The sequence below is a fragment of the Typopeltis vanoorti genome, chromosome 24, assembly GCF_054136105.1.
Source record: "Typopeltis vanoorti isolate ZY-2024b chromosome 24, IOZ_Tvanoo_1.0, whole genome shotgun sequence".
In the NCBI taxonomy this organism is placed as follows: domain Eukaryota; kingdom Metazoa; phylum Arthropoda; class Arachnida; order Uropygi; family Thelyphonidae; genus Typopeltis; species Typopeltis vanoorti.
In genome coordinates this window covers 51011368-51033024 of record NC_143572.1, presented here as the reverse complement: position 1 = coordinate 51033024, position 21657 = coordinate 51011368, and the positions used below count along the sequence as shown (strand labels likewise).

The window sequence follows — 21657 nt, the reverse complement described above, 5'->3', positions numbered from 1 at the left end:
AACTTCCCACAACTTGCTGATACTAGTGACTGTTTGTTGTCATTAGTTCCTTCCTTTTCTTCCTGCACTATCAATAAGATATTTGATCGCTGTTTCCTTATCTGAGACTATCCCTGAAACAATATTGGTCATACCATTATTGTGTGAAAAAGTAGGATTTGAACTACTTACTACTAAGACAGATATGTGTCTCACATCTGTCTTAGTAGCTTACACTCACTATCCCACCATCTAATTTTCATTTCCCTTCCTGAATACACAATAATTTCCTCTCAACAGCAATCTTCCAATTTCAGACTGCCATTCTTCTTCCAATAGAGACAGTCTTCAGCAAACAGCTCTCTCTTATCTTCACATTTATCCTATACATTCACATACTGCTTTCCACAATATCATTCTTTTCCTTAGCTCTATCTTATCCCAACAACACATTCATATTTCTGCCTCTCATAATCTTCTCTCTCATTTCACTATCTCTATTAATAACATTCTCAAATTTCAATATGTCATTCACACTTTCCTCATAGATCATTTGTTTCCAACCAACACAGTCAATTTTGCTGCACTTCCTCTTCTCTCCTCAATCATACTCTTATAATCAGACACATGTTCAACACCTGCTCTGTTGAACATCCTTCACCATAATTCTCCATATAACAGTATACTACTTTATATCTTTCCACTGCCATTCATCTTCATTAATCATTCATTGGTACCTTTCTGCTTTTATATTTCAACATCGGTTCTTTTTTCAAATTCCCTATTGTTGTGTCCCTATTTACGATTATTAAACTTTCCTTTTCTCCTTTCAAGTGAATCTCTGTATTTTTCTTTAATCAAAACTTAACTATGCACGAGATATTACAAAATTCAAATATTTAAGCTTTTTCTCTCCTTAGTGTCCCTAATATTTATATTATACTGCGCCTTTCAGGACATTTAGTTTAAGATATATAATTCGAAAACAAGGAGCAAAATACAAAAATATGTCTGAGCGTGAAACTATTAAGCAGTCGTGACCCTCTATCTCGTAACTTAGCTAGCTGGTGAACGGACGTGCTATCGGAGAGCTCCTGAGAGATTTGTGTTTTTTGTTGATTTATTGATGTTTTGGATTCAATTTAATGGACTTAAGTGTGTAATTTTGGTATATTATTGGAGCTTTATTAGCGTGGTTAGTGTTTCTAAAGTGTTTTATAACATGATCTATGTCGGGAAGTCGCCGCTAGATGAATTCGTAATGTGTAGTGTTCGTGCAAGCTCCAGATAAGATAAGTATCATTTTCAGTTATCGATACAAATTACTTAATATTGTGTAGTTTTGTTTTGTTTGCCTGGCGTATTTTAGTGCGTCTGTTTTTGGTGTGTTATAACGTATAATTTGACAAAACACGTTGCAAATAAGTATGGTACCTGTGCGAAGGAAAATGGCAGCCAGTAATGATGGTTCGCCATCGTTATCAAAGAACGGTAGCATAAAAGAAATGAGTCAGTGTACTAGCTGTGAAATGTATGCTTTGCGGAGTGCGGTCGGAGTGTGGTTAGATGATAATAAAGGATTGAATGTGTGTAGAAAATGTAGGGAGAATGAGGAATTGAAGTGTATTTCGGATCGTGAGTGTGATATTTTTGTCAACCTTCAGAATGAAGGAAATAGGGATATGACAAGAAACGGCAAGGTTGTACATGAAAATTGTGAGAGTGTGAATGTAGAAAGTGTGAATGATAGTATAAATGGTTTCTCAGAGAATAAAAAAGATGAGATAGATGCATTGAGTGAGATCGCATTGTTGAATAGTGCGATAGACAGAGCAAAACAGCAGCTAGAGTGCATGAACAAAACTAGACTGAATGAACCAACCAATAATAAAAGGTATGACAGGAAAAATAGACGTATGAATGTGAACATGAACAAAATGAAGGATAGAGTGCTGTATGGAGACTCGTTAGTACGAGGTGTGTTAGTAGAGGATTTGACAAAATCGTACCAACCTGGTGCGACCATAAAGGACGTAACTGAGTCTATTAGAGAGCAAAAGGAAAGGGTGAAAGAAATGATTGTTGTGGCAAGTACGAATGATTTGAAAGGAGATAAAATGGAAATGATAGAAGACCTGAATGAATTGTTTGAGGTAGCAAAAGAAAAGAGTGAGAGAGTTAGAATGATTAGTCTTTTGCCACGGTATGACAGTGAAATGTTTAAAAGGAGGGCCATAATTGCGAATGACTTTATGCGTGGGTTATGTATGACGAGTGGTTTGGAATTTGTGGATGTGTGGAGTGAGTTTGATGGGCGAAAGGATCTATATAAGATGGATGGCTTGCATTTGAATGGTTACGGTGTAAGAAGACTTGAGAAAGTGTTGCTGAATGTAGTGGATGTGCAAATTCAGGGAAACTAGATTTGTTAAGGGGGGGGGGGGGAGTAGATATACAGTCCTTATGGAGGCAGTTGAATGTAAGAATGAATATAATATGCCAGAGCAAATAAGGACAACAAATCTGAGTGGGATAGTTAATATAAGGCATCAAGGTAGGGTTGGGGCTAATGGGGGTCTTAAATTCATGTACACTAATACTAGGAGTATTAGGAACAAGAAGGAAGAGTTTTTGGCCATGGTTGGCACTTCCAGACCACAGGTTATAGGTATTAGTGAAACATGGCTGACTGTAGATGATATAATTAGTGGGATTGAATGTGATGGGTATAGTGTGTTCAGGAATGACAGAGAGAATAAAATGGGGGGAGGAGTATTGTTGATGATAGCTGATGAGCTCCAGTCAAGGAGAATAGAAGTTGAATTGCAGGATAGAGAAAAGAGCACATTTGAGGCCATTTGGTGTGAGATTGTGGCTAGCAGAACTAAATATACAATTGGGTGCTGCTATAGACCAGGTGATGGAAAAGATGGTGGTGACAGTATGCACAAGCAAATAGAAGAAATGGGTGGAAGGAGGGTGATTATTATGGGAGATTTCAACTATGGTCGCATTGATTGGAGTGAGGAGAGGACACACGGGAGGAAGGAACTGGATTTTATGCGGTTATTAAGGGATAACTATCTGCGACAGCATGTAATGGAAAATACTAAGCATCAGAGAGTGCTTGACCTAGTAATTACATCTGAGGATTTGGCTAACAAATATGACCACATTGCCACCAATCGGTGAGAGTGATCATAGGGTCTTAACTTGGGAGGTGGCTAAAGGTGTAGAATTTTCAATTAAGACAGGGTACATGTGGAATTATCGGGCTGGAAAGTATGACAAGCTTAGGAGTTTGATTGGTTCAGTGCCATGGCATGTACAACTGCAAGGACTAGAAGTTGATAGTGCATGGGAGGTAGTTAAGAAGTGCTTGCATGAAGCAATGGCTGACTGTATACCTAGAGTCCGAATAATAAATCAAGTAGGGGTTAAATGGATGAATAACACCATTAAGCTTGAGCTGCAAAAGAAGAAACAGCTGTGGAGGGAATTTAAGGAGAAGGGTGACCGGCAGGCACATGAATGGTATAAAGCGCAGGCCAGAAGGGTGACGAGCGTGGTAAGAAAAGCAAAAAAGGATTACGAAAGAACATTGGCCATGCAGGCTAAAGAGAATCCTAAACAGTTTTTTAGATATGTAGCAAGTTAAAGGAAAAATGTACATGGCAGATTGATTTTAAAGAATGCCGATGGTAGGGAGGTAACTGAATCAGTTGATATTATGGAATTACTGAGTGAGCACTTTGCAAAAGTATATCATCCAGGTGGTGACATTGCAGAAACGAATAAACCAGTAGATTATATGGGAATTGTGGTTAATGAAGTGGAGGTGAGTAGTCTATTGCATAACCTCAATGTCAATACATCTGTGGGATTGGATGGTATACCAGCTCGTGTTGTACGAGAAGCAGCTAAAGAATTGTCAATACCCTTGACCATTTTGTTTAATTTGAGTCTCGGGTCTGGGTTAGTCCCGAGCGGGTGGAAAGAGGGGAAAATAGTTCCACTGCATAAAGGTGGTTCCAAGACTGCTGTTGTAAATTACCGACCGATTAGCATATCAGGAATCATTGTCAAGGTCTTAGAGAAATTAGTCAAGAAAAGAATACAGGATTGGATAGATGAAAATGGGATATTGTATGGGGGACAACATGGTTTTGTGAAGGATAGATCATGCCTCAGTAACTTGCTCACGTTCTATAACACAGTGATGGCTGAACTGGATACGGGTAATGGATTTACAGTGATACTACTGGACCTTGCCAAGGCCTTTGATAGGATACCACATGGAACCCTAATCAGTAAACTGGAGCAGATGGGTATAGATATAGGGTTGGTGAGATGGATAAGAGGGTGGTTGAAGGAGAGATATCAAAGAGTGGTTTATTCAGGAGTGGAGTCTAAAAGACGTCTTGTGACTAGTGGAGTGCTACAGGGCTCTGTTCTTGGACCACTGCTTTTCAATTTGTTCATCAATGATATTGGAAAGGATCTGAGAGGAAGTGTTCACTTGTTTGCTGATGATGCAAAGTTGGGTAGAGCAATTGTGAGTGCACAGGATGTCAAAATTTTACAGGATGATTTGGATAGTTTGGAGGACTGGGCTAGGAAAAATGGATGTCAATTTAATGTGGCAAAGTGTAAGGTTATGCACTTTGGGGTGAAAAGAATAGCAGCAGTATATCGCATTGGTGGAACCATACTCCAGGAGATTGATGAGGCCAGGGATTTGGGAGTGTTGGTGGATAGGAAGTTGAAGTTTAGGGGGCACATTGCAAAAGTAACTAAAACAGCTCACCAAATCACTTGGCTTCTGAAAAATACTTTAACATGCAGAGACGAACAAGTTGTTGTTCCTCTGTATCGAGCCTTGATAAGACCCCATCTGGACTTCTGTGCCCAGCTATGGGCACCAGGGTTTCTTCGTGATGGGGAGGAAGTGGAGAGGGTCCAGAGACGAGTGACCAAGATGATAGCAGGTCTGTGGAATGAACCTTATGAGAATAGGTTGAAGATTTGTGGGTTGCAGAAATTGGACGATAGGCGAAGGAGGGGTGATATGATTGAGACATTCAAATTACTGAAGGGTTTTTATAAGATTGATCCAGAAGATATTTTTGAAAATATGACTGGTGGTGGGAGGACTAGGGGCCATGCATGGAAGCTGGGCAAGAGCGTGGTTGACAAGGGTGTTAGAGCTAGGTTCTTTACTTGGAGAGTGGTAAATGAGTGGAATAAGTTTCCAGAGTCTGTTGTGGGTGCTACGACCGTGAATGAGTTCAAGGGAAGGTATGATAGATACTGTGTGAATGTTGAATAGTTGTTCTTGACATGATGTTAGGGCCTCCCTCGATGAGTCTGTCGACTCCTTGGAGTTTCCCGGAATAATAATAATAATAACTTAACACATTAATTTCCTGTGCGATTAGGTTCGTACGGTTTTTCAAGTGGTGCATTAGGCAGCAATTTCAGACACTAATAACTATATTATTAGTGAACAAAAGTTTATTTAAAATCTCAAACATGGTACAATTCATTTTCTATTATATAAAACACAATTCAATACTAAGAATAAAATTACAAAACTTCACAAGCAAAATACAAGTATTAGGGCAAAATCCTATATGGAAATTTGCAATCAATGCCATCATAACAGACTTTATACATATAATCCTGGAACAGGTTAACACTCTACTTAACCTTTTACTAGTCAGAATGCTCTATATTGCTATAATACCATGGATATTAATGTTTATTTTCAGTTTACCTTATCTAACTTACAAAACAATATAGGTTAAACTATCACTTTCGCTATACCCATACATACATTTGACCTTTAAGACACTCTCATATGAGATACCATGCGCATACATAAATCTCTAGCACATGAATGCTTATCAAATAATATATACTAGTTCACTCTCATTCTACTCTGATTTGTACTAAAGTCCTAGTATATCTTCGACTGTCCAGAAATTAACAATGATTGCAACTATATGTGATTTCAATTGATACAAGATTTTACAGTACCTTTCTAGGACGAACCCTGGTTTTCACGATCTATACCTTTCGTGCTTGAATTAAGGACACGCACAGGATCTTCTATTCTATCACTATGGAACTCATCACATGGGCACGGACTTCTGTATGGATTTTCTTTCCCTCGATACGAGTATTGGATGATGAGATACATAGACAATTTCTTCCTTCTTGTAACTATATGGCATTCCTCATCTCTTGCAATAGGAATACGGGATCGAATTCCCACACACTTTGTTTCCTTGTTGTGTTGGACGGAGATAACTCCTATGCCGTCACTCAGGAAAACCCGTGTTACCTATACGAAAACTTCGTGAAGAAACTCTGAGGAAAAAAAGCCTTGGGGGGGTTCCTAACCCTTTTATCTCTATGGCCCCTATCGGCACCTTCTTCAATTTCTTCCCCCCCCCCCCTACTGGAGTCGATCTCACTCACCAATTAAAGTCATGTTTTTCTGCCCAAACCATGCTACTGTTCCTTGCACGGGACTCTCATGTGACGACGTCTTACTTCGGGAGTTGATCTTGAGCGATCGTCATTTGTTTTAAGCTAGCCTCTATACTAAATTAATCCCCTTTTTAGAATTTACTTGAATATTTTAATCTCCTTTTTTCAAGTGTTAAACTAGCCTCTCGCATACAAATTCTTATCTCTAATCTTCTTTGTCTTACTTAAGCTATTTTTTCCATATCCTTTTTTTTTTGTAATAATAATACCTTTTTTATTATTTAGTTGAACAAACAATTTCTGCTTTAATTAATTTTCTTGGATGCAAGCATATTTTCTGTCTTTAATTATATTGTATTAGCTACTTACATAGGATTTTATATTTTTATTTTCTTGTTACACCATGATAACTGAAATTTTTACATTCTTGGTTATCAGGGTGTAACACTATTGCACTCTACATCTACATTAATTCCTTCTTTAGCTTCACTAATTCAGTTCTAATATCCTCAATAATTTTCACATCTTTCATACAAATATCATTACCACTCCTCTCTTGTCTCTTACATTTCAATTTAATTCACTTTCTCTTCATTTACTTTCTCCCCTATATGATTTACTCCAGTCATTCCACATTTGTTCTGTCCAAGTTTCATTCCGTCTGTGTGGCATACAATGTCATTCACATTACTTTCAGTGCTTTCTTTCACAAGATCACCTGCATGTTTATTTCACAACTTTATCACCCACTTTCTGCTCTTTCACATTAATATTAACTTTCTTGTCTGTGAGATGAGCCCTTGATTTTCTTGTAGCAGTCTCTCTACTTTCATTTGTAGTCATTTGCATATCATCACCCATCAACTCCACATTCAGACTGCATTTAATGCACATACTTTTCTGTTATCTGATTTAAAGACTGATAACATCAGCATAATCTAAAGAAACACTCTTTATATTAATTAAATCATTAAAGTCAAAGAGTTTAAATGATTAAATACAAAGCAACTATCACTCACCGTTAGTCGGTAAATATCTCTGTATTGAATAATTTATGACTCAACAACAGGAAATATACACATTTCAGATACACAACTATTACAGTAATTCTCTCAAAAAAACACACACACGCACACACTAAATCTCATAAATAATTAACTCCCCCAAAAAAATTTAACTGAAAGAGCAGCCATCCAAAGCACCACATAAGAGAATAATAACCACATGGAGTAAAATACAGCAATCATGAAGATAGAAAAGGTATAAAGGGAGGCAGAGTGCTATTGATGATAGAAAAAAAGTTATGTCCATATAAGATAGAGGTGCAAGGGGGGAAATACTGGTAATAGTTTTGAGGCAGTATGGGGTGAGATACAGGTGAATAGAATGAGAGTGATCACTTCGTGAGAGTGACCACAAAGTGATTACCTGGAGGTTGTCAGTCAGACTTCTGTGAAGAAAGGGTATATGTGGAAATACAAGGCTGGGGATTATGAGAAGGAGACAGCTTGCAGCTGAAGCATGGAATGAGAAGTTGGGTGAAAAAGGAGATCAGTTCTGCTTGGGTGATATTCAAGAACTATCTAGTAGAAGCAATGTCTAAATGTATTCCAAAGGTCTGAAGATTAAATAAGGTAGATGTGATGAAATGGATGAATGAAGAGATTAATCATACAACAGAGAAAAAAAAAAGGCATTATGGAGGCAACATAAGAGGAGTGGTAATAATCAATTCCAAAGACAAAGAACAGGCAAGGAGGATGACTTGGTTGTTATGGGTAGCAAAAGTTCAGTGTGACCAACAGTTAGCAAATGAAGCCAAATAAAATTCCAGGGAGTTCTTGTGATATGTAGCCAGCAAAATTAAGAACAATTATAGTAGGATGGCATTGATGGGAGAAAATGGTATAAGGACAACTACTGCAGAGCATATAGTTAAGATATTTAATGAGCAGTTCATAAAGTTCTTTCATTCTTGTGAATGTGTGACATCATGGAAAGTTTGATAGCAGTGGATGATGAGGAGGAGAGATCGATTGTGAGTGAGGAAGAAGATTGAAAATTAAGCAAACTTGATATTAATAAAGCTGTGGGAATTGATGATATATCACTGCAAGTTTTGAAGGAATGTGCCAGAGAGTTGACACCTGCCTTGACATTTGTTTAATATGAGCCTTACATTGGACAAGTTCCGAAGGAGTTGAAAGAAGGCAAGATTGTACAGCTTCATAAAGCAGGTGACAGAAGTCAGGCATCAAATTATAGACCAATCTGTGTGTCAGATGTCGTGGTTAAAGTGTTGGAAAGCTGGCGAGAATCAGGATCCAGAATTGGGTTGATAACAGTGGTATCATCTTTGATGGACACCACATATTTGCTAAATCTGTGGTGTCATGTTCTAGTAATCTACTTATTACAATAAGGTGACAGCTGCAATGGACGAGAGAGAGACGGTTACAGACGGTATACTTAGATTTTGCAAAGGATTTTGATACATTACCACATGATAAGTTGATTATCAAACTAGAGTGGATTGGGTTGGATATTAAACTAGTGCATTGGACTGGAGATTGGCTATCTGATAGGTATCAGCAAGATGTGTATGGGGGGAGCAATATCCTTGAAGAGGAGAGTGATTAGTGGTGTGCCTCTGGATCTGTTTTAGGACCATAGCTGTTTAATCTGTATGTTAATGATATTCAGAAAGATTTGAATGGAGATATTCAGTTGTTTTCAGATGATGTGAAGTTCAGATGAACTATTAGGAATAGAGCAGATGTTGTGGCCTTATAAGAAGTCTTGAATAGACTGAATAAATAGGTACAGGAGTGGGGGATGCTGGTTCAGTGTTGCAAAATGAAAGGTTTTAAAATTTAGAAAGCAAAGATGGGATGTAAAATTTACTCTTGGTGGGAATATATATTTAGAGGTAGATGAAATAAGAGATCTTGGGGTAATGGTGGATAAGGATCTAAAATTTAGTGGACATATTACCAATAATGTGAGGACAACACAATGAATTCTTGGAATGATGCCCAGGACACTGACTTGCAGAAGTAAGGAAATTCTGGTTCCATTGTATAAGGCTCTGATTAGGCCATGTATGGATTACTGTGCATTTTGTCACCTTGTTTTCAAATGGATGAAGACATGTTGGAGAGGGTCCAGATGCGATTGATCAAAATAGTTTCTGATCTTTGGAATGTTGAATATGAAGAAAAGTTGGACGATGCCATTTGCAGATTCTAGTGGATAGGAGGAAGAGGGTGGTGATAATAGAGACATAGAAGTTGGTAAGAGGTTGTTATAGGATTAACGTTGAAGAGGTTTTTCATAAAATGGTGGGAGATGGGGAAGAGGTCATCCCTCAAAGCTATATAAGGAGGATGTGAGCAGGGGAGTGAGAAGTGGGTTTTTTGCATGTAGAGTTGTGAATAATTGGAATGTATTGCCTGAGAATGTGGTGTCTGCAGAGAATTTGAATGTGTTTAAGGCAAGGTATGATGAGTTGTGTGTGTGTGTGTGTGTGTGTATGATAAAAGGGACCTCCTAGATGAGTCTCACTCCATGGGGTCTTGGTATTAATAATAAATACTGAGTTGAATATCTTTTATATTGATATCAGCTTTAATGCCACTTTCCTTCATAATGTTACTATTACATGAGCATCTCATGGAGTCCTGCAAAAATTCATTGCAAGAAGCCTGCACTAACCATTATTTATACAATTCCTATCATACTCCTTAAACATATTCACTGACAAAAGGCTCAGAAACTTCTGGCATCCCATTTCACTCATTTGTTTATTCTCCAACCAAAAAATCTAGTCCTCAAGACTCCTCATCTCACATATATATATATATATATATATATATATATATATATATATATATATATATATATATATATATATATATATATATATATATATATATATATATATATATATATATATATATATATATGTGTATATATATATATATATATATATACACACACACAAATGTGTGGTTAACACACACACAGACACCTACATGCTACTTCACATTACCATTCTGTCTAGAAGCTTCAGATTTTCAAATCTTTAGCCTTGAGCACAGAGCAGATTTCTTTCTCGGGACTAGCACTGTACATGGAAACAATCTCTACTTACATCATTTGAACAGTATGGATACAACAGATAAACCCTTGCCAAACTCCTTAAAAAAGAACCCCCACCACACACACACAACTAAACTATACCTATTATACAATATATATACCTACATGAATGGTACAATGTATAAACTGGACTTCTTTCTTTTCATAGAACAGTATACAAACCTCTGAACAAAGTTTTCACCTTCTTGAGATAAATCAAGAATTGCCAGAATCCTCTTTCCTTCCCTTGTCAATGTCTCTGTATTTTGGACAGACAAGATGGACCACCTTGGTCAGAAAAAATAACATAAAGTATATTTGGTAGGTACAGACAACCAAAAAGCAGACTTGAACAACATTTCTTGACTACTTCATCAAGTGGAAGAAAGCCATGCTGTTTGCAAATCCTTGTTTAAATCAGAGACATTGTTCTTGAAAGTAGCACAAGTTATAAAAAATCTAGTTAACTGCAATAGAACTGATGTTTTGATGAGGATGATAATAATGTCAAAATTATTATCTTCAAACCTCCATGAAGTCAAAACACTCTTTGCAGGAAGTCCCACTGTCAGTGCATTGCAGTGTATTTAGGTCATGGTATGACAAGCTGTGTGAGTGTGTGACCTAAATGCATTCACTATCTCTATATTTACCACACTCTCAGGCAAGTAAGCTAATTACCCATCTCTCTCTCCATTTAAAAAAAAACTTACTTCTCAGTACAGTTTGTTAATGTGTGTGGAATGAGTTTAAGGGATGAAGTGAGCTGTATGGGAGCGATGGACTGCATTTGAGTGGTTATGGTGTGAGTCGCTTGGAGAGACTGCTGCTGGAAGGTAGAGAAGTGGATAGTGAGAATGAATCAGATTGAGAGGGGGAGTGATGTGGAAGAGCAAGAGAGTAAGACAGGAGAGATTGAAGAGGTGGATATGAATGGGGAAGTGAGTGGTATGAGTATAGAAAATGAGAGAATGGGTGTGCAAGAGGAGCAGGGAAACGAGGAGGCTCAGGGTGGGAAAGGTGGATGCTCCAAGAGGAGGTGAGAGTGTAGGCAGTAAATTAATGGGATGACAAGGGATCAACAGGAAACAGTTGGAATTGGAAAGGGTTCTAAAATGAAGAAGCAGAAAGGGAAATGGCCCCAGTCGAGCATGGATAGATCACATCGAGTGAGTGGTATCAGTGGAACTAGCTGTAGATCCAGAAATGAGCTGTTGTGTTTGTATACAAATGCTAGAAGTATAAGAAACAAGGCAGATGAAATGGTTGCACTAATTGAGTCTGTTCACCCAAAGATTATCAGAATAAGTGAGACATGGTTGGAAGAGGATGACATCCTGTCAGGAATAGAGATGGAAGGGTATGATGTGTTTCGTGAGGATAGAATGGGTAAAAAGGGAGGGGGAGTGCTATTGATGATAGAGAAAGAGTTATGTCCATACAAAGTAGAGATTCAAGATGGAAATAGTGCCAGTGGTTTTGAGGCAGTATGGTGTGAGATAGAGGTGAATGGAATCAAATACTTGGTGGGATGTTGTTATAGACCAGGTAATGTGGATGGTGGTGATAGTGAAATGTATAGTCAAAATAGCCAAGCAACTAAGAAAAGGGTGATCATTATGGGTGATTTTAATTATGGCACTATAGACTGCGATGTTAATAGTCGGAATATTAGAAAAATTGGAGAAGAGGTGCTTGGTATAACATCAGGAAAGGGACCACCTGAGGATAAGGAGGCATGGTGGTGGAATGAGGAGGTGCAGTTGGCGATCAAGGAAAAGAAAGAGGCAAAGGAAAAATGGGACATGACTGGAACTAGAGCCGACAAGGAGGCATATAGATTAGCAAAGAAAAATGCAAAGAGAGCTGTGGCAAGGGCGAGAGCGAGGGCAGTTGATGAGGTTTATGAAGAACTGGAGAGAAACGGTGGCAAAGCTCAGTTGTTAAGAATAGCGAAAGCCAGAGATAAGGCCTCAAAAGACATAACATCAGTCAAGCAGATAAAGGATGCCTCAGGAGTAGTATTACAAGACGAGGACAAAATCAGAGGAAGATGGGAAGAATATTTCCGAAAACTACTAAATGAGGAGAATCCAAGAGAGAGGTGCGAGGATGGAGAGGTAAATGAGAGACCGGTGCAAGACATAAGTAGAGAGGAAGTGGTTTGGGTACTGAGAAAAATGAAGAATGGAAAGGCTGTGGGAGCAGACCAGATACCTGGAGAAGTGTGGAAAAGTTTGGGCAGTGAGGGCATGGATATGTTATGGAATCTGATGTGTAAAATAGCCCAACAGGAAAAGATACCAGAGGAATGGAGGAAAAGTATTCTCATCCCAATCTACAAAGGAAGAGGAGATGTTCAAGACTGTGGCAACTATAGAGGAATCAAGCTGATGTCACACCCATTAAAAATATGGGAAAGAATAATTGAAGCAAGGTTACGGCAGGAAACGAAAATTGGTGAGGAGCAGTTTGGATTTATGCCAGGAAGAGGGACAACGGATGCAATATTTGTGCTAAGGCGATTGATGGAGAAATATAGAGAGATGCAAGTGGATCTACACATGGTGTTTATAGACCTGGAAAAGGCATACGACAGAGTGGCCAGGCAGGAGGTATGGAGGTGTATGAGGAAGAAGAGGGTGTCGGAGAAGTATGTGAGGTTGGTGAAGGAGATGTACGAGGGAACAGAAACTCAGGTCAGGTCTAGTGTCAGCATGACAGAAGGGTTCCCTATTGTTGTAGGGCTACACCAAGGGTCAGCTCTGAACCCCTACCTCTTTGACCTGGTCATGGATGTACTAGTGGAGGATGTCAAGAAGGAGGCACCATGGAGCATGCTGTTTGCCGATGACATTGTTCTATGCGAATCATCCCGAGAGAAGCTTGAAAATACCCTGGAAGAGTGGAGAAAGGCATTGGAAGAGAGCAGCATGAGAATTAACCGGGTGAAGACTGAATATATGTCAACGGGGAGTGACGAGGATACCGTCATATGACTCCAGGGTGAAAGGCTAATTTCAGGGAAGAAATTCAATTACCTTGGGTCGGTTGTCGAGAGGAATGGTGACCTGGATGAGGAAATACAGCACCGAATAACATGCGGTTGGATGAATTGGAGGAAGATGAGCGGGGTCCTGTGCGACAAGAGAGTGAGTTGTAAGAGGAAAGGAAAGCTTTATAAGATGGTGGTGAGGCCGGTGATGCTCCATGGTGCGGAGACGTGGCCTATAACCAAGTCTCAGGGGAGGAAGATGGAGGTAGCAGAGATGCGGATGTTGAGATGGATGAGTGGTGTGACAAAGAAGGACAGGATAAGGAATGACTACATCAGAGGGATGGTTAAGGTGGGACTAATTGGCAAGAAGATACAAGAAAGTAGGCTGAGGTGGTTTGGATATGTTGAGAGGAAGGGTGAGAAGTATGTTGGTAAACGAGTGGAGTATATGGAGTTGGAGGGAAGGAGGAAAAGAGGCAGGCCCAAGCTCAGGTGGAGAGATAAGATGACAGAGGATCTTAGGGAGAAAGGATGGAGTCCGAAGAATGCTCTGGACCGGAGAACTTGGAAGAGGAAGGTTAAAGATTGGTGCGCCGACCCCATTTAACATGGGATAAGGCAGAGTGAAAGAAGAAGACTGGGATGATGAGATATCAACTGGAAGTAAAGAAAATGCGTTTCTGAGGGACAACTACCTCGGACAGTATGTAACAGAGGACACACGAGGATTGAGGGTCTTCAATTTGATCATCTCATCAGAGGATGCAATTATAAATGAGGTGCCAAATCATCCTCCAGTTGGTGAGAGTGAACATGAAGTGATTACCTGAGTGGTTGCCAGCAGTGAGAGGACCTCTGTGAGAAAAAGGTGTATGTGGAACTACAAGTGGTGATTATGAAGAGCTCAGGAGACAGCTTGCAGGTGTAGTGTGGAATGAGGAGTTAGCTGGAAAAGAGATCAATGCAGCTTGGGGAATTTTCAAAAACTATCTAGTAGATGCAATGTCTAAATGTATTCCAAGGGTGAGAAGGTTAAATAAGGTAGGTGTGAGATGGATGAATAAAGAGATTAAGCATGTGATACAGAGAAAAAGGGCATTGTGGAGGCAGCATAATCAAAGTGGAAATAACCAATTCCATGTATGAACAGCAGTTAGCTAATGAAGCCAAAAAGAATCCTAGGGAGTTCTTTCGATATGTAGCCAGCAAAAGAAAGAATGATTATGGAAGGATGACATTGATTGGAGAAAATGGTATAAAGACAGCTGTTGCAGAATGTGTGGTGGAGATACTTAATGAGCAATTCATAAAGATCTTTCAATCTTGTGAATGTGACTTTATGGAGAGATTGAGAGCAGTTGATGATGGGGAGGAGAGACTGACTGTAAGTGAGCAAGAGGCGTTTGGGGAGTTGAGTAAACTAGATGTAAATAAGGCTGTGGGACTTGATAATATATCACCACGTATTCTGAAAGGAAAGTGCGAGGGAGTTGACACCTGCTTTGACATATTTTTTTAATATGAGTCTTGCACTTGGTCAAGTTCCTAAGGAGTGGAAGGAGGGCAAGATTGTGCCACTTCATAAAGGAGGTGATCGAACTCAAGCATCAAACTATAGGCCTATCTGTGTGTCAGGTGTTGTGGTTAAGTTGTTGGAGAAGCTTGTGAGAACTAGGATCCAGAGTTGGGTTGACAACAATGGTATTATCTTTGATGGACAGCATGGATTTGCTAAAGGGAGGTCATGTTTTAGTAATCTACTTACTTATTACCATAAAGTGACTGCTTCCTTGGACAGAGGAGAGGCTTTTGATAGAGTACCTCATGATAAGTTGACAGTCAAACTAGAGCAGTTTGACGTTGTGTATGGGGGTGCGATATCCAGGAAGAGGAAAGTTACTACTGGAGAGCCTCAGGGGTCTGTTTGAAGGCCATTACTGTTTAACTTGTATATTAACGATATAGGTGAAGATTTGGATGGAGATATTCATTCAGTTGTTTGCACATGATGCAAAGTTGGGATAAACCATGAAGAGTAGTGAAGATGTTGTGGCCTTACAAGAAGACTAGAATAAATTGAGTGATTGGGCACGGAAATGATGCAGAGGACACTGACGTGTAGAATTAGGGAGATTCTTGTTCTGTTGTATAAGGCTTTGATTAGGCCACACATGGACTGTTGTGCCCAGATTTGGTCACCGGGTTTTCAGAAGGATGAAGAGATGTTGGAAAGGGTCCAAAGGCGACTGACTAAGGTAGTTTCTGACCTCTGGAATGTCGAGTATGAGGAAAGATTGAGGATGTAATTTGCAGAGTCTGGTGGACAGGAGGAAGAGGGGAGATATGATAGACACCCACAAGTTGGTAAGGGGTTGTTATAGGATCAATATCAATGGTGGAGAAGTTCTACAGAGAATAGTCGGAGATCAGGGGAGAACCAAAGGTCATCCCTAGAAACTGTATAAAGAGGGTGTGAGTAGGGGAGTGAGGGGCAGGTTTTTTTTGTGCAGAGTTGTGAATAATTGGAATGCCTTGCCTGAGAGTGTGGTGTCTGCAAGAAGTTTGAGTGTGTTTAAGACATGGTATGATGAGATGTGTGTGTGATAAAAGGACCTCTCAGATGACTCTTTGACTCCATGAGGTCTTGGGGTAATAATAATAATAATCACAAACTCCTCATACATCTTCCAGGCCTTTTGTTCTTTGTTGTATTTGCACTCATTTAGAGAAAAATCTCATCCACATTAATCTGGTAAAACTCCTTACTAACATATGTCTCAATCATGTACTCCCCACAATATATTCAAATCTGGATTTAATAAAAATTAATTATAGAAGAATTACAGGAACCAAATATTTTATGTTGTCAGGAAGGGCAGAACTACACACACAATTTTATTGTCCCTTTCAGTGATTGAATAGTGGACTCGTTTTCTACAGGTCTGAATTAGTTATCAGGAATCTGAAAAGTTAACTATAGAATTGATTGAACGTATCATTCAGGGAAATCTATCAGATGGATCCAGATTTAAGGGGAGATATGATAGACATTGACAACTAGAATAGACTTTCCAATAATCTTCTGCTTCATTGCAAAAGCTATGATGGAGATTTAATAATAATAATAATTACTCTTTTTTGATCATTTAGTTACAAAGCTGTCTTGCTGCTGAATTACGTAGAATGTCAGAAATTCCAACAGCTGGGGACTCTGTAATGCAAGTGGAACAAGTGCAAGAAGAATTAGAGAAATTTAAACGGAAGACGCAGGTAAAAAAAAAAATCTCTTTTTCTAATTCTGAACTGCATTAAGATTGATATGTTTTCATAATTTTATAATTTTTCCAAAAGCTAATCATATATTTTGTTGAATTTATAAAAAAAGAAAAAATATTTTTCATCCTTTCCAGTGAGAAAATTTGATTATGTTGAGGTATAACAGAATCTTATTTTCATATAGAAATAACATAAAAATTTGATATTAAAGTAGCTTACATTATAAATATCTTTCAAGTCAGTACAATAAAATTACCAATTAATACAGTTTTTAGGGGAAAAAAATGCTGACTTTAATGAACTTTTATTTCAGTGCTCTGTTTTCACAGTTTAATTGCAAGAGAAGTAACAACTAGACTAACCTGCCGTGCGGTTAGCCTAGTGGCTATGTGCTTCGCAACCGTATGCCTGGGGAAGGAGTGTTCTGGGTTCAATTCCAGTCGCCGACGTGAGGAGCTTAAGGATCTTCCACAGCCATAGCCAAGTTAGCCGGTCTTGGGTGTGGACAGCAGGGTTCCCCCCCCCCCCCAGTTTATCTGGGGTTTTTCATCCCCCAAGCAGGCAAACCGGCCCTGTGAACATACGGATCTACAGCCATAAAAAATACTTAACCTCCCATGAGGGGACTCAACTTGCCCCAATAGGGACAGGGGAGAAAAGGGAGGAAACTCCATATGAATAAATAAATATATAAATATATAAATATATATATATATATACACAGTTTAATTTGAAATTTATATAAAAGTCTAGCAGAAAAAACTTTTTTCCCTACCTTTATAATAGTATTGAACCATGACCAGCTGTTGTTGAGAACCATCAGTGCTTCCATGTAACAAGCAATCTAAAAGTGTTATCATTTACTTTTTGGCTGCTTGTGTATGAAAATATGACTTTGGCATTATTTCAAACTTAGTATCACCTCTGGGTCTGGCTCCCACTGATGAGCCTCAATAAAGGTCAAAACTGGTCTGAATAGTGACCCCTCCCATAATGCATAGTATTATACATACCTGTAAGGATATGTGCTTTGCATTATGGGATACTAAGGAAAGTGATGTAAAGTCATTGACTTCTATATACGAGTTGCTCCATTCCTGAAAATACTTCAGGTGCAAACTTTGTTTGCTTACACTTGGATAAAGGATTAAACCAAGTATATAATTTCTTGGTATCTTTAATTTAAAAGTGGTATCATATAATATATTAAAACTCGACAAAAAATATTCTTATTTTCCTCTTGGAAGGTGGAAAAATACAAAAATTTGAAAAGAAATTATAATATTCATTATTATTTTATTGTCAAGGTAAACAAGAAAGGTTTGTCGTTTGAAATTTTAAATGTTTTGAAAGTCATTTAGAGCCAACTCCTGCTTAAGAACAATTTCAGCATGAGTTGGCTTGTAATTGCACTGCTTAAGAAGAAATTATGCTCAGTAATCCGTATGTTCATCTTTTATCAGCACCTTTGATTAAAGATTTCAGTATCTTGATAGCTGTTTGAATGGTGCTCATGAGAGACATCATACAAGAACCCAGAATATCAAGTTAATTCATGCTCGAAAGATATGATGTTCATAACTGGGATATCAATCAGTATTCAAATCATATGCATTGTAGAAAACAGCTGAAATGACAAACTTGGCATTTGAAAATTGTGAAAAGAAAGGACAATAATATCCTAGTTAATTTTGTTTACATTGTTATAAGATAGTGTCTATATATATATATATATATATTATCTTTTCTTTTCATAATTTTTAATACTGAGTTTGGCTCCTTTCTTCAGTGGCTATGATTGAGATTTCAGTTATGAAAAATAAATCTTTTGAGCTTGAGTTAACTTAATAACCTGGATTTCTGTCTGGTCTGTGATGAGAGCCAACAAAATAGCTTTAAACAAGTGAAACCCCTTAATCAAAAGCACTAATAAAAAGGGCTCTTTTACATTATTATTATTATTATTATTATTATTAAACAAGACCTCATGGAGTCAAAGACTCATCTAGGAGGTCCTTTTATCTTACACACACATCTCATCATACCGTGTCTTAAACACATTCAAACTACTTGCAGACACCACGCTCTCAGGCAAGGCATTCCAATCACTCACAACTCTGCACGAAAAAAACCTGCCTCTCACTCCCTTACTCACACCCTCCTTATACAGTTTCCAGGGATGACCTCTGGTTCTCCCCTGATCTCCCACTATTCTCTGTAGAACTTCTCCACCATTGATCCTATAACAACCCCTTACCAACTTGTAGGTCTCTATCATATCTCCCCTCTTCCTTCTCTCCACGAGACTCTGCAAATTACATCTTTTCAATCTTTCCTCATACTCAACATTCCAGAGGTCAGAAACTACCTTAGTCAGTCGCCTTTGGACCCTTTCCAACATCTCTTCATCCTTCTGAAAACCAGGTGAACAAATCTGGGCACAATAGTCCAAGTGTGGCCTAATCAAAGCCTTATACATTGGAACAAGTATCTCCCTACTTCTACATGTCAGTGTCCTCCGCATCATTCCCAGAAGTCTTTGTGTTGTCTTCACAATTTTGGCGATGTGTCCCCTAAATTTTAGATCCTTATCCACTATCACCCCCATATCTCTTATTTCCTCTACTTCCAACAATATATTCTCACCAAGCATAAATTCTGCATCCCATCTTTGTTTTCCAAATTTTAAAACTTTACATTTTGTAACATTGAACTCACATCCCCATTTGCTTGCCCAATCACTCAATTTATTCAAGTCTTCTTGCAAGGCCACAACATCTTCACTACTCTTTATGGTTCGTCCCAACTTTGCATCATCTGCAAACAACTGAATATCTCCATCCAAATCTTCACCAATATCATTAATATATAAGTTAAATAGTAATGGCCCTAAAACAGACCCCTGAGGCACTCCACTAGTGACTTTCCTTTTCCTGGATATTGCACCCCCATACACAACTTGTTGATACCTATCAGATAGCCAGTCTCCAATCCAATGCACTAATCTAATATCCAACCCCATCTGCTCTAGTTTGACTGTCAACTTATCATGAGGTACTCTATCAAAAGCCTTTGCGAAATCCAAGTATATTACTGTGTATCCTTCTCCTCTGTCCAAGGAAGCAGTCACTTTATTGTAATAAGTAAGTAGATTACTAAAACATGACCTCCCTTTAGCAAATCCATGCTGTCCATCAAAGATTATACCATTGTTGTCAACCCAACTCTGGATCCTAGCTCTCACAAGCCTCTCCAACAACTTAACCACAACACCTGACACACAGATAGGCCTATAGTTTGATGCTTGAGTTCGATCACCTCCTTTATGAAGTGGCACAATCTTGCCCTCCTTCCACTCTTTAGGAACTTGACCAAGTGCAAGACTCGTATTAAAAAAATATGTCAAGGCAGGTGTCAACTCTCTGGCACATAGCCTGTGTCAAGTAGTACTGTATATACAAAAGCAACTGATGGGGAAAGTTGTACTTTCAAAGATTTCTTTCTCTTATTTCATAACTTTTAAAGTTTCTAAAGACAAACTTTGTTTGTTTACTTTGCTATTAAATTACAATGTATATATTCATTATTCTTTCTTTTCAGTTTTTCAGTGCAAAATAAAGTTTTTTTTCCCTATATTGAAGACTTTGTTTTTCTCCCAAATCCTATCTGTTACATTTAAAAATTTTCAATAAACAGAAAAGTGGCTGGTAAGTGATGCTAGATATACTAGAGGAGACTATTGACTACATTAGTCTACTATCTAGCTATCTTCTTTGATTCTTGATACATTTGTGTGTTTATAATTCTCATCAACCAGAGTGATGCCTGCACAGAGACTTTTGAGGAGACCAGTATGTAAGTTAACTGGAATATAGCCTGATTTGAATTTTGGAAATTTCAGGTGAACTTGGAAATCTTGTGGCCAGACTAGGAAGTACTATGTAGTCTTTATGATTTAAGGTTTTGTTTGATGGCTCAACAAAATGTTACAAAGATCTGATTTGTAATCTTCCTTGTGGACAGTCTTAGGTGTTGGATATTGATCATCTCTGCCTTTTTTTTTTTTTCATGGTACACCACACCAAAACAATAACTAATAAAAATATATACTATTTTATTCTTTCAAACCAACACATTTGGAGTAAAACTACTTGTTACACACAACTGATGAGTTGAAGTTGATCCTAAGATGTCTGTCTTCCATTTTAGCAAAATGCAGCCATACTTGTTATGGTTAGGAAAGTGTTTTATACCTGTTGCCAACTCTAAAGGTAGTTTCTGTGACTTGTAATGGCTTCTCTATGACCCACTGGTTTTCTTCTATATAATCCTGTGTGAAGGGATGTTTGGAGCATGGTCTGCCAGTCCTAACTTGCCATAATGATGGTAGCAAATATATTTCTTGTGTTCTCAGAAGTAAATGTTAAGAGTCACTAATTCAAAGTGTGTTTTGAATATGATGTGAAGGTTATAATTTTAGTACTTTAGTTCTCTTTTCAGATATATGGGATGGAATAAAGAGTTTGGTGGACATGTGATATTTTATCTGTTTAGTAGTGGTTGTAGCCATTATTGAAATAAAGTGGTGAATATAGTTTAGTTCTCTGACAAGAACTTCATCACTAGAACAAATTGTCTGGTTTCTATGAGTTGGGATTTTGGGGATATCATACTTTTGGGCTGGATGATGGTGTGATTATCGATATAGCCCTTGTTGATAGTCTCATCTCACACAGATTAAAAAAATATAAATAAAAATCCATCAAAAT

General features: G+C 38.2%; 1 protein-coding gene across 2 annotated transcripts in view; it reads left to right on the top strand.

Annotated features, from left to right (window-relative positions):
* Positions 1–21657, top strand: part of LOC150093190 (guanine nucleotide exchange factor DBS-like) — a 450940-nt gene that overhangs the window by 211221 nt on the left and 218062 nt on the right. For both annotated transcript variants that reach the window (XM_090413275.1, XM_090413276.1), the window contains one exon: positions 16763–16882. In XM_090413275.1, the coding sequence (XP_090269401.1) occupies positions 16763–16882 (120 nt within the window). The remainder of the gene's footprint in view (positions 1–16762; positions 16883–21657) is intronic.